This window comes from Electrophorus electricus, chromosome 18 (assembly GCF_013358815.1).
Source record: "Electrophorus electricus isolate fEleEle1 chromosome 18, fEleEle1.pri, whole genome shotgun sequence".
Classification (NCBI taxonomy): Eukaryota; Metazoa; Chordata; class Actinopteri; order Gymnotiformes; family Gymnotidae; genus Electrophorus; species Electrophorus electricus.
The window spans coordinates 5,936,676-5,949,229 of record NC_049552.1 but is presented as its reverse complement, the minus strand read 5'-3'; the positions used below and the strand labels follow the sequence as shown (position 1 = coordinate 5,949,229).

At 42.1% G+C, this 12,554-nt stretch overlaps 2 protein-coding genes across 4 annotated transcripts; both read left to right on the top strand.

Annotated features, from left to right (window-relative positions):
* The first annotated feature begins 404 nt into the window (after nucleotides 1-404).
* On the top strand, nucleotides 405-6,784 carry mapkapk2b (MAPK activated protein kinase 2b). 3 transcript variants are annotated; one of them, XM_027012239.2, is made up of 10 exons: nucleotides 405-1,015; nucleotides 3,439-3,578; nucleotides 3,798-3,862; nucleotides 4,085-4,164; nucleotides 4,611-4,737; nucleotides 5,265-5,340; nucleotides 5,480-5,568; nucleotides 5,746-5,831; nucleotides 6,131-6,283; nucleotides 6,382-6,784. In XM_027012239.2, exons 1-10 carry the CDS (start codon nucleotides 779-781, stop codon nucleotides 6,523-6,525), a joined length of 1,197 nt encoding a protein of 398 aa, XP_026868040.2. In that variant the 5' UTR covers nucleotides 405-778; the 3' UTR covers nucleotides 6,526-6,784. The 3 variants fall into 3 exon arrangements, with proteins under 3 accessions (XP_026868040.2, XP_026868041.2, XP_026868039.2); XM_027012240.2 differs by having other exon boundaries at nucleotides 5,444-5,568; nucleotides 6,131-6,211; XM_027012238.2 differs by having other exon boundaries at nucleotides 5,444-5,568.
* A 3,237-nt stretch (nucleotides 6,785-10,021) lies between these two features.
* On the top strand, nucleotides 10,022-12,413 carry fmodb (fibromodulin b). Its single transcript, XM_027012248.2, has 2 exons — nucleotides 10,022-10,958; nucleotides 11,874-12,413. The coding sequence occupies exons 1-2, from the start codon at nucleotides 10,022-10,024 to the stop codon at nucleotides 12,023-12,025; spliced, it is 1,089 nt and encodes a 362-aa protein (XP_026868049.2). The 3' UTR covers nucleotides 12,026-12,413.
* Nucleotides 12,414-12,554: the final 141 nt, after the last annotated feature.

The following is a 12,554-nucleotide window of genomic DNA, read 5'->3' as shown; positions in this document are numbered from 1 at the left end:
TACGACCCGTCATTTATGTGCGTATACATTTTCTACGAATTTATTACTGAATAAACTCTGGAAACCATAGGCCTAGATTTTTTTATATAAGCTATTCAGAGGATTGCCCTTAAATTAAGCTCACCATTATATTGGCCAAAGTAAAAAATAAAATAAAAAGGATAGCAGTAAATAATATTTGTTATTATTTTATTTACTATTCGAGGTAGGTAAAAGTAAGACAAATGAATGTGTAGGCTTACATCTCACACTCCGAGGCTTAAGGGCTTAAAGGGAGTTTCATCATGTAATTTACTTGTTGGTTGACCTCATCTTATCGTTGCTATGATTGACAGGATCCGATGAAATAACATTCGATGTTAATTTCAATATTAACTTCAAAATAATTAGAATAAGTCTATGCCGCTAAAATAAAGCCTACTTTTTAATCTATGGCTTGAGGAAACTTTAAGAATATCCAAGGAACGGCGTGTCGGAAAAGAGTATCTGAGAATCGTTATGCAATAAATTCAGTCTTTTCTTTTTCGACCCTAAGGTTATCACTGCCGACTTTGACCAGTCTGAAGCCTTACATACAGGATCGACATGTGGTCAGTTTAGCAGCTACTCTGACATGCTGACATACTACAACAGTCCCGTTTGTGCGGACCAAAAAAGCAACGCTGACGGTTTGGTGGCATCCTCTCCCAGCCTCCAGCTAACGGAATAAACTCGAAATCCGAAGCATCCCTAAAGAAGCTCGGTAGTGGAGATGAAAGTATGAGAACATTCGCCTACCATGTTCCCGATCACACGGAATCAGACTGATTCGGCGCCTGCCGCTGAACAAGAAGAAGAAGAGCCGCACCAGAAAAATCTCCCCAACCCTTCTCTAAAATCGTCTCGAATCGTTAGAATAAAGAAGAATGTGGTAACAGAGGAGTATAAGCTCTCCGGACAGGTCCTTGGGGTAGGCTTCAATGGAAAGGTGTTTGAGATATTTCAGAAGCGCACCGGAGAGAAGTACGCCTTGAAGGTAACCGCAGTGTGAATGGCATTTTGTTATGTGTTATAACATTGTCGTTTTCCATTCTCCTCTGTCTAACCGAAACCATTTTCCAAATCCACGTTTTCAGTTTAGTATTTCGGAAAACGGCTCGAAATTGTAGTGACTTTTATAAAAATACCTTAAGTCTTGAAAAAGCATGCATACAAAATAAATACATATAGCGTTTTTATTATTTATTTTATTTTATTTTAATAAATGGGCTAAAAAAATAAAATATTTTGTCTAAATTGTATATTTAGTTTGGCTATACCATTACCTGAATACGTTGTATAAGAAAGGGAATGTTTAGAAGTGTTTTCTGATTGCAATCAAACAAAACTTAAGGTTAGAGGTTAAAAGTTGACACTGACAGGTCGACAGGAAGAGTTAGCAGGGATACTTCCTGTGTCAACCAAACGCACATTATAACCTTGGACAAGCTCATTTTTATGATAGGGATGCTCTTGGGAAATATACTAGGAATTCTTCATTTGAGATTGATGACTAATTTAATTTGAGATTGATGACTAGGCTCTATTAAGGAACAGTCCACTGAACTCTCAGTACTGGAACAAAACACATATAGGCTACCATGACATTTCATTTTTGTTCTGAACATAAACTGAAGACTGATACAATCCAGTCTATGACAGAAGCATTTTGGTTTCTATTTCCTGAAAAGGATTGTGTTGTATGCACTTGGCTTAGTGCTGTCTAATATAGTGTGGTCAGTACAGTTGACTTGAATCTCATTTAGAAAGATCCCAGTCATTATATTATTTTTGCCATGGGATGAGGTTAATCTTCAACTGCAAACTCATTCAAAATCAGTTTTAAGACACAGCATTTCATACACAGATCACACACAAACGCACACACAGACACAGATCACACACAATCTAGTTTGACTATGTGGGCATGTAGCCCTCATTCTGTTGCTAAATATTGGTATACTTGCACCTAATTTTAACCTTTGTCATTTTTAAATTTAATTATATATATATATATATATATATATATATATATATATATATATATATATATATATATATATATATTTATTTTTTTTAATTTTTTTATTATTTTTTTTTCTCTTTTTTTTGGGGGGGGGGGAGGGGGTTGCTTAAATAAAAGCTGTTTTTGGATTTTAAAAATATCTGATGTGCACCAACATGTGGAGACATCTGATCTCTCATCATCAAAATAGTAATTCAAGAACGTTCTCTCACAAACATGCACATACATACATACATACACACACACACACACACACACACACACACACACACACACACACACACACACACACACACAATCTTTTGTTCATTCTGAGAGTTAGTTTCATATTTCAGTTTCTGTCTGCCTGTTGAGATGAGCCCGTGGTTTCCCAGTAGATGATAAGGTGCAGTTTTATCATGCAGATGGAGTATCGATCTAAGCTGCTAAGACGACCTCTAACACAGCACTGTGTAGCCCTAGAAAACACGACTGCCCCACCGATGTTTCCACTTCATTCAACATTTCAACACCAGAAAGTTCCCCCATCCCCCAACTCCCAGCCACACCTTACAGCTCAGCAAATATTCTAGGCAGTAAGCACTGAATCATTTCAGTGGTTGCTGAATCACAGCCAGTGGTTCGCAGGAGCTGAATTACATGACAAATAACTGAGCTCCATTAGGCAGGAACTGAGCAACTGAATCATCACTGATTCATCTGATTCATTTACACACTGAGCTTTAAATTGCTTTAGGAAGCAGTCATGCATGGGCAGTAGCCGGAGCTGCCGGGTGCATGCACAGCCTTGGCAAGCACACAAGTAGATGCCTATTGTTTATTAACAATAGCAAACGGCAAAACAATGTTCCAGTTGTCATTAAAAGGGCTGAAAGTGTTGCATGGTCTCAAGTATTGCAGCCTTGCTGATTTCTAGACTATGCTGGGTGAGAAATACATTGCAGATGTGCATATTATTTTGAAAATGAAATACTTAAGCTCATTAAATGTAACATGAATTGGCACTGGGTAAAGAGCAGATATTTCCTGGAACAGATTCAGCTCCTCTCTGACATCACTGGCCTGTCTGCCACTTCTCCAAGGCCAAGAATGGCTCTGATCTCCTTTGTCTTTAACTAATGGGTAGTGCATCACAATGATGTATTTGGATCGGCTAAAAATGTACTTATTAGATCCAAGAAGCTGCATTTTGGTCTGTGGGGAAGGATTATATGGGAGCAGCTTTTGAAAATAAATATTTCATAAAACCTTAAAAATTTTATATCCCACCAGAAGGTACCAAAATGCCATTTGAACTTTAATGTTCAATTTCTATTTGACTCACTGTGCTTAACAGTGAGTTGGTTTTAAACATATTTAAACCAGTAATGGGGAAAAAAAAAACCTCCTCCCAGATGTTGAAGGACAGTCTGAAGGCTCGTCGGGAGGCGGAACTTCACTGCAGGGTATCAATCTGCCCCCGGATCGTGCAGATTGCAGATGTCTTCGATAACTTGTACCAGGGCAAGAAGTGTCTCCTCCTTGTGATGGAATGGTAGGACCTACTAGTCAGCTGCACTATACCTACATATGTTGTGTATAGTGCAGTCAGCTGCATGTATGTATAGTAAAATTCCCAGAGAGCACCTTTAATGTTCTATTTTAGTACACCTTGCTGGTGTATTATTATCATCTCAATCATCACTGTATTTAATTTTTATAAATGCAGTATGAAATGTTATAACTGTTTTTTTTCTGTCTCATTTGGTCTCAGTATGGAAGGGGGGGAGCTTTTCCAGCGTATTCAGGCACGTCGGGACCAGCCGTTTACTGAGAGAGGTACCCCTCCTCCCAAGAAAACATGCACACCCACACATATTTTTTCCAGCACTGACAGGAAAGTGGTAAAAAACAGAGAATACAATGCTCAGTTACAGACAGGGCACTCAGTATCAGGGCTACTTATTTCTGTTTTATGAAGTATATACAGATTTATTTATTGTTGTTTTAAAATGTACGTCTTCTCTCTCTGCCTCTTTCCCAACCTTTCCCCCTCTGTAGAGGCCTTGGCTATTATGAAAAGTATAGGAGAAGCCATTGAGTTTCTGCACTCCAGTAACATAGCACACAGGGACGTTAAGGTGGGCAGCATCATTGCAAGCTTAACCTGGACCAACATGAACAGTCTGACACAGCTGCATACCCAATATGCGCCACCAGCATCCAGCGTCAGAGTATATCGTATTGCATAGGGGAATTCCCAATGGCAGTCAGAGTATATCGCATTACATAGCTGTTATTCCTATAGCTGCACGTCAATCATGCTATATCTGATCAGCGATACATCTGGTTGCCTGAATAAATGTTGCATTTATGTGCAGAAACCAACACAAGATCACGTACATATCTTACACCTGAAGACTGGATGTATTCTGGCGCAATGTCAATCAATCACGGATTTAAAAAGAAGCATTTGTAAGGCCAGGGGCTCTTATGTAAAGCTCTGTGCACTGTCAGATTTCTGTGGGCATCTCGAGACATGTTTTATTTCACAATTATTCTGTTATTATTTTTGTCTGTCTTTCAGCCGGAGAATTTGCTCTACACGTCAAAGCACCCTGATGCCCAACTCAAGCTGACAGATTTTGGTTTTGCCAAAGAGACCACAGCTAATAGCTGCCTGGCCACACCGTGTTATACTCCCTACTATGTGGGTAAGGGGGTGTCATCTTAAACGGAACCAGTTATAATAAATTATCTAGTCTACTATAACAACCATTTAAAAAAATCGCGACATTTTCTGGCACAGGTTTAGATACTGAACTGAAATTTCATGTGCTACAGTGTAGCCCTATTACCTTCAAAGTCTTCCAGCCTTGTGCTGTTTTATTTCAATGCGGAAGTAGTCTATGTCTGCACTGTGCAGACATTGCCACGCCCCCATCTCTCACCAGCCACTAGTGTTGCTACTTTGGTTTTTCATTTACAATCATCTTTGCTTTGCGTGAGTCAGCATGCTGACTTGTGCTGTGAAAAGTGTCTGTTCGCTTTTAATAACGAAAACACAGCATTAGATATATTGAGAAATATTTGCACGTGTTCAAAAGTAAAACGGGCTAGTATGTGGACCGGACAGGTTATTATACATGGAAGTTCTCCCTCTAATGATACAGAAACAATGACATCACTGGTGAATTTTGCTATTTCTTATCTGTTCTAATGGTTCATCCTTTCATTCCAGCGCCGGAAGTACTTGGCCCAGAGAAATATGACAAGTCCTGTGACATGTGGGCTTTGGGCGTCATCATGTATATAGTGTAAGGTGCAAATGTCCCATTGCTTGTCCCATTATTGCTTTGGTTTGGGCCGCTGCTCCTCCATGTCTCGGTGTAATCCGCGTGCTGGCTCTCCTTTCCCCAGCCTGTGTGGATACCCCCCTTTCTATTCAAACCGCAGCTTGACGTTGTCCCCGGGGATGAAGACACGGATCCGGAACGGCCAGTACGAGTTTCCTGCCCCTGAGTGGTCTGAGGTGTCAGAGGAAGGTAAAGGACGACAGTAACGAGCTGTGGGGTTTAGGGCGGAGGTCCCGCAGCGGGCTCGACGTACCTTTGGGTCGTAAACTCAGCGGGAGCCATCAGGTCACGATACCGTTTCCTCATTCCCTGATTGGGCCGTTAATGTTACGTAGCTCAGTAGTCCAATTTTTATTCATTTTATAGCAAAGCACCTGATTCGCCAACTGCTGAAAACGGATCCCACCGAGAGAATGACTATCGCAGACTTCATGAGCCATCCCTGGATCAACGTGAGTTACTGGTTATATTAATGTCGAGAGGCGTTAGGAGTCCTGGCAGATGTTACACCACACTACACAGAAGACTGCCCCCATTATGTCCCCATTATGCCTGAAACGATGACAGTGAATGCACATGCCTGTTCCCCCCCTGGATTTATTTATACAGTGCTTGGCAGACATGCTTCTCCAGAATGACTTCCATACGTTTATCAGTATAACAGTGTAACTTTGGTGTTGCTCACCTTGCACTACCAGGTGAGGTACAGAAGTTGCATCCCCCTTTCTGTTAAAATTCTCTGTATTTGTAGTGGTCAGTGAACCTACCCCAGACTCCTCTACACACCAGCCAAGTCCTGCATGAAGAAAGCCACGTTTGGGAAGAAGTCAAGGTCTGCAGCAATTTTATGATACCCACCCCCTGTAACCACTTTGTATACTTCATTTTGATAGGAGCGAATCAGGTACTGTGGGCAGGGCTGTCATTGACAGTAATTTAGGTATTTGTGTCTCCGCTGAGATATATGTTCAGTTGTGATGGGTCCTTTCTTGATGTACGCAGGAAGAGATGACGAATGCCTTGGCAACTATGAGAGTGGACTACGAGCAAGTAAAAATCAAGACTATCGCAGACTCGTCCAATCCACTTCTTAAGAAAAGAAGGATGAAAAGAGCTGAAAAACCAGAGGCTGCAGGATTATCATAAACAAAAGGACCCCCTCTTACTGTCTCTCTCACACACATACAGTACAGTACACCCAGAGGAACTTTTACACATCCCTTAAAGAATGCAACCAGCATCCAAGTTTTTTTTAATTAATATTTTTATTATTCTTTTCACTTGTTACAAATGCCTTCTGTTTTATGCACCACACATACAAAGCCTAGGACAAGCTCAGCTGCAGCAACACACACCCTTGGCTCTTGGTTCTCTTTATGAATAAAGAAGAGGTGGTCTGCCAGTGTTTGCAGCTGTCGGTGTGATTTCAATTCGGGGGACTGAAATGCTACGACTTAGAAAACTATACCACAGCTTTGAAATGCCTCTGTAAATAATCATGTTTCTTTATAGATTTTACCAAGTTTGCTGTACAGTACCAGCATCTGTGCTGTTGTAACATGCAGTGAAAGGCTCTGGAAGTGTGGCATGGGTGATCATTCACTAAATGTAAGAGTGGAACTCCACCACACCCCCTGCTCAGAGAGCGAGAGAGAGCGAGAGCACCCAAAAACATAAGGAAGCACTTACAAAGCATTTAGCACATTAGGAAGAAAAGCAGACAACATTTATCCGCCAAACTAGTGCAGCAGACCTAGAACTCAGAATTAAATCCTTTCAATCCAAGAAACAACGCAATCCTTCAATGAGTTTAATGACAGGTTAAGGGCTGTTAGAGATACATTGTTCTCATTCCTGCTACAACATGCCACAGAGCTGACAAATCTAAGTTTTTTAAGTCATAACGCATAAACTGAACCATTTAAAAAGGTCCCCAATGCACTTTCTTACATTCACAAGTAAATCACATTACTACATGAAATTACAGTATGCAGAGGGATCATTTTATTAGGCAGCCCTAACTTATAGCTATAGCGACTATGCTGCCGTACATTTCGTCCAGTTCTGAGTTGTAATCCACTCTGTGACGTCAACTGACTTGACGTGGTTCTGTCCGAAAGGCAGGTGAGCTGGATGCTTTTAATATACAATTATAATTTGAAATGCACATGTAAACATAGTTTTGGAATACATGAACATATGTATGAATACACAATATATCTAACTAAACCTACACACATACATCCAAGCACCACCAGCCTTTTTTTTTTTTTTTTTTTTTTAAAGTTAGGGATTTCATGAAAAAGCCCTCGACAAACATGGCACAAAAAGCTAGAGAACAAGACAGGTCGGCATCCATTTATAATGAAGTGATCACGTACTTGAGCCTAAAAGCAAGTCACATCTCATACCATGATCAGCAATGACTTTTTGGCTGTGTATTTGTATCGATGCCCCTTGGTCTCGATGCCATTAGGAACATATCAGTCTTTTATAATGCTTGAAGGAGTACCTTATTGTAAAATAATCTTTGAATGTAAATGAGGAGAAACAGAGCCTCTGGCTCAGTGCAAAGACTGGGGCCTGCTGGGTTTTGTGGGGTTTCTGCGCTGTTGGGTTCCTTGACAGGTAGTCTGCGATCTATTAGAGAAAAACTGCTGCACCCTACGGGACATAATGATCAGTGTTCTACTTTCAATGCAAAAGGCAAACAGCTTAAAAGACAGCAATTTTCATTCCTTGCTATAGAATTGCCAGGAACACGCAATTGTGTGAACGAGAGAGTGAGAAAGGAGTGGGGCGGCCTGGAGGAAGGAGCTTACATCACTGACTTACACTAGAAGTGAGCCAAGCTTGACCAAACTCAAAACCGAGAAAACAGAGAGAGTGTGACTAAAGTCTGGCCAGAGAACATGCAAAGGAGACAGACAGTAAAGTCTGGGGGAGTCTGTAGCAGTCCGTGAAGGACGCGTCATTACTGTAATGGGCTCTGGAGCTTCGTGGAACTGCTGCTGAAACTGGATGTGGACAAAATTGAAACCACACATGGCTATGAACATACAGCAGCATCACGCATCTCAGTGCCTGCCCAGATGCCTCAAACACACACACACACAGGGCTAATGATAATACATGGGTTTCACTCATGACAGAGTGGAAAAAGCTGTTAAAGAGCAGATGTTGCTTTCAGATGAATGGCATTCATATCTGTATGCTTTAGAACACAAACCAGGTTCTTTGGGTTTATGTGCAGGAAATTCAGTTCGATTGCTATTATGGTCTGAGGTGCATTCATGTAAAAGTTGGTGGTTTGTTTCCTACAAACAGCATGAGTAACTGGCATTACATGCAAACACTGCAAGACTGAATAGGAGTAACCCCCAATACGGTATATGTCTTTAGATGTGTGCTTGTGTGTGTGTGTGTGTGTGTGTGAGAACAATGTACAACACCGGCTAATTGTCTGTTCGGGCGTGTAGCTGGAACAGGGCACTTTTGCAAACCTCCCCAACATGGTCCCCCACTCTTGGCTCATATTCTCCACCTCTCACCATCTTTCCCTCTGAATCTGTCCGCCTTCAGTTTTTGCCGGATTCAAAGGAGACGAAGGTAAGGGAGAAAACCCCACGACAGGTAGGCACAGCTCACTCATACTGTTCTTCAATGCTAAGTTTTTTTAAATATACATTTGGTTCATGGTAAATTTGTTATTTGAAAATGTGATTGCTTATGTATATGCACAGCTCTTAAATGATATTCAGCAGCAAAAAGTTGGGGGGGAGGGGTTTGTATGCATTTTAAACTCTCATTTTCAACTAGTAATTAGAATCAGTGATTTTTTGTTATGAGCATAAGGCAAAATTTGCCTACCCCTATAATGGTTTTAAAGATGCAACTATATAGATGCTAAAACATGTTTCTATATTTTTGATTATGATATTATTCTGATATTAGCAGGTGACACTTATTTGACACAATGAGAAAAACTTTTGGGAGTTCACATTTGAGAGCTCAACTTGTTTACTCTGAACCCAGGGTAATTCTGAAGTCAAAATAACAACCTACTATTTTAACAAATTACATACTTTCCAAGGTGTAAATCTGTAATCAACAGATCTTGATTACACACGTTTCTTGAATATAGCTAATGGAGTGGTCAGGTCCTTAGACAGACTCCATCTGTGACGAAGTTCAATGTTCTTGCTAGGAAGACATTAATGCCCTTCTCCAATATGAAAATGGGATTCAGATTTTACTCTACTTGCCCAGACATGCAGAGATTTGCATAAAACTGTGACAGCTTGGGCTGTTGATTTTTCAATGGGAGGAGCGCTACTCAGACTTGTGAGAACTGGTGAGATAGAAACCTACTATGAAGTTAAAATGCAGGATGTCACAGAGGTGAATTAGGTTATTTTTATTTTAGGTGAAAGATGTAGGAATGCCAGCCTTTGTTATATGTAATCCCTCCTTTGAGGGTACAATAATTAATTGATCAATGAGCTGCCCAGTTGTCTCCTGGCCCCAGTGTGTTGCTGTGGTGCCATTTGCCGTCTATAATTTGTGTATGATTGTAAGCATGGACAAAGTCTGTGTTGAACTTGCTCCACAACCTTGTTATCCATCCATTTTCTCAGGAGCCATGTGTGGCTGGATTGTGTTGCTACTGTGGGTGGGGCTTGTTGACTTGTCCGTCACACAACAGACCGACGCCCTGACCTGGCTCAACTACCTGCGCAACCGGGCCAATGGCGGCAGCTACACTCAAAACCATGGCAACCACTACATTTCCGCCGAGGCAGAAAATGAGCTGGTGGAGGTGGAGTGCCCCCTGGAGTGCGACTGCCCCTCCACCTACCCCTACGCCATGTACTGCCACAGCCGCAACCTCCAGCACGTACCCTTCGTGCCCTCTCGGATGAAGTACGTGTACCTGCAGAACAACCGCATCAGGGGCATCACAGACGGCGTCTTCGACAACGCCACCGGCCTGGTGTGGATCATTCTCCACATGAACCAGCTCTGCTCGGATCAGATCAGCGACAAGATCTTCGCCAAACTGCCCAAGCTGGAGCGCCTGTTCCTCCACCACAACCAGCTGGAGCGCCTCCCCACGGGACTCCCTCGCTCACTGAGGGACCTGCGTGCCAACCACAACGCCATCTCTTCCGTATCAGCCACCGCCCTGCGAGGCTTAGATCGCCTGGCAGAGCTGCGTCTCCACACCAACACCATTGAGGACCTGGGCAGCGCCCTTGAGCCCTTGCAGTCGCTCACCATCCTGGACCTGCGCGGCAACCGGCTGACGAAGGTGCCTGAGAACCTGCCCCCGCGGCTGAGCCAGCTGTACCTGGAGCACAACCTCATCTCCATGCTGCCCGCTGGCTTCCTGAGGGAACGACCCGAGCTGCGCTTCGTGCGCCTGGCACACAATCACCTCACGGACGACGGCATCCCCCCGGACACGTTCAATGTCACCACGCTGCTGGAGCTGGACCTGTCGCACAACAGGCTGGAGAAGATTCCTACCATGAGCACACGCCTTCAAAACCTCTACCTCCAAGCCAACCGCATCAAAGGTACGACCGCCCCTGTGTCGGCTCGTGCCGCTAACCAGGTTCTTTCGGCAGACTCCAAGTCATGCCACCCTCATGCCATCTTTCTTGGTCGAGCAGGGGGTCCTTTCGCTTAAGGCATTCACATAAACTCTGGCAAAACCAGATATGGTAGACAGTCAAAACCAAAGCATGTTTATTTCAAGACTGAAAGAAAATTAATGTTGGTCATAAATGGACTCAAAGTGATTATTTCCATCAAGACATTAAAAACCTTGATTTTACCTTCACATGTAATTTGTTGGTCAGACACTTACAAGGTATGTTGAAGCGGTAATAAACCTACATTAAGGAAAAGTTAATGTGCAGAGGCCTCAGAGGAGATGTTCAGTAGGAACTGCATTGCATCACATCACAGGCATGCTGCCTTCCAAAGCCACACTGAGTCTATAAAATGTATTTTACCACAGCAGCTGGATTTCTTGATGTTATTACAGCATCTACTGCCTAATAGAGTTCAGTCTTCAATTGGTACAAAGAGAAGAACCCAAATCTGATTCATGTCAATAGAATGCAGAAACATAACTAAAAACCAGGTTGACAAAACAGAGTGGAAAGAAATGTATATTTTTATATATATGCCTTCTAGATCTGTGCATAATCTTCCTTGACTTCAGTTTAAAGGTTAAACTTTAATATCTCCCCTACCCCCCCCCCAAAAAAAACCCACTTTATGGTAAGAGGTTTTTCAGAGATGTAGTGTGGCTAGCCAGAGCACACACACATGAATACTTTCACAATAGTCCAGTTGCTCTCCAAGTCAGTGCTTCAACCTTACCAACCAAAAGGTGGCATCATATATGCCATGTCTAAGTCAAGTCCATTTGGATACTTGCACACACTGACAACTGGGTTTGCTGTCGTGTTTTCCCCACCCAGAGTTTTCAGTCAGCAGTTTCTGCCGGGTAGTGGACATGGCCAACTACTCCAACCTGCGGGTCCTGCGACTGGAGGCCAACAAGATCAGCCCCCATGATGTGTCCCCCAAGGCTCTGCTCTGTCTGCGCAAAGCCACCACTATCTACCTGTAGGCCAGAGCAAGGAGCACCTGGCCAACATCTGCCCCACTTACCTGCCCAAGGCAAATGGAACATGCAAATTCAAGCTAATCTCTTGCTTTGTCAAGAGCAAAAAGATACCAAGTTATGCTGACTGGCATTGTTAATATTGGGTTATCAATGTGGTGTCTCAGTTCTCATAAAGTGGACGTTCATGTAAGGTATAAATCTACTCACTGTGAAATAGCACATTATGGAGAAAATACTCCAGTAAATAGATGCAAGTAGTAACAAATAGGTAATCTTAGTATCTAATAAATTAAGATTTTATACCTATGGACATATGTAATTAGTAATACAATTGTATGCTCAATGTAACAAAAGTTAGTCTGCAGAACTATAATAGTTTTAGAATGTTTGTACCTGTGAATAGAATTCTAAACATTTAGCATAGAGCACTGGGACAGTGCTCAAGAATAAAAAGTTCTTAAAAGTGCAAGAAAAATGCTTAATTTAACTTTAAAATGGCAATTGTGTTATGGTCTCTGCAGATTACATAAAA

What these genes read in the sequence shown, in the direction of transcription:
- mapkapk2b (XM_027012238.2), top strand. Translation starts at nt 779, where the DNA reads ATGTTCCCGATCACACGGAATCAGACTGATTCGGCGCCTGCCGCTGAA. An exon ending in CTCCTCCTTGTGATGGAATG is followed by an intron (nt 3,579 to 3,797) that starts GTAGGACCTACT and finishes ATTTGGTCTCAG; the next exon opens with TATGGAAGGGGGGGAGCTTT. An exon ending in TAGCACACAGGGACGTTAAG is followed by an intron (nt 4,165 to 4,610) that starts GTGGGCAGCATC and finishes TCTGTCTTTCAG; the next exon opens with CCGGAGAATTTGCTCTACAC.
- fmodb (XM_027012248.2), top strand. Translation starts at nt 10,022, where the DNA reads ATGTGTGGCTGGATTGTGTTGCTACTGTGGGTGGGGCTTGTTGACTTG. An exon ending in CCAAGCCAACCGCATCAAAG is followed by an intron (nt 10,959 to 11,873) that starts GTACGACCGCCC and finishes TTCCCCACCCAG; the next exon opens with AGTTTTCAGTCAGCAGTTTC.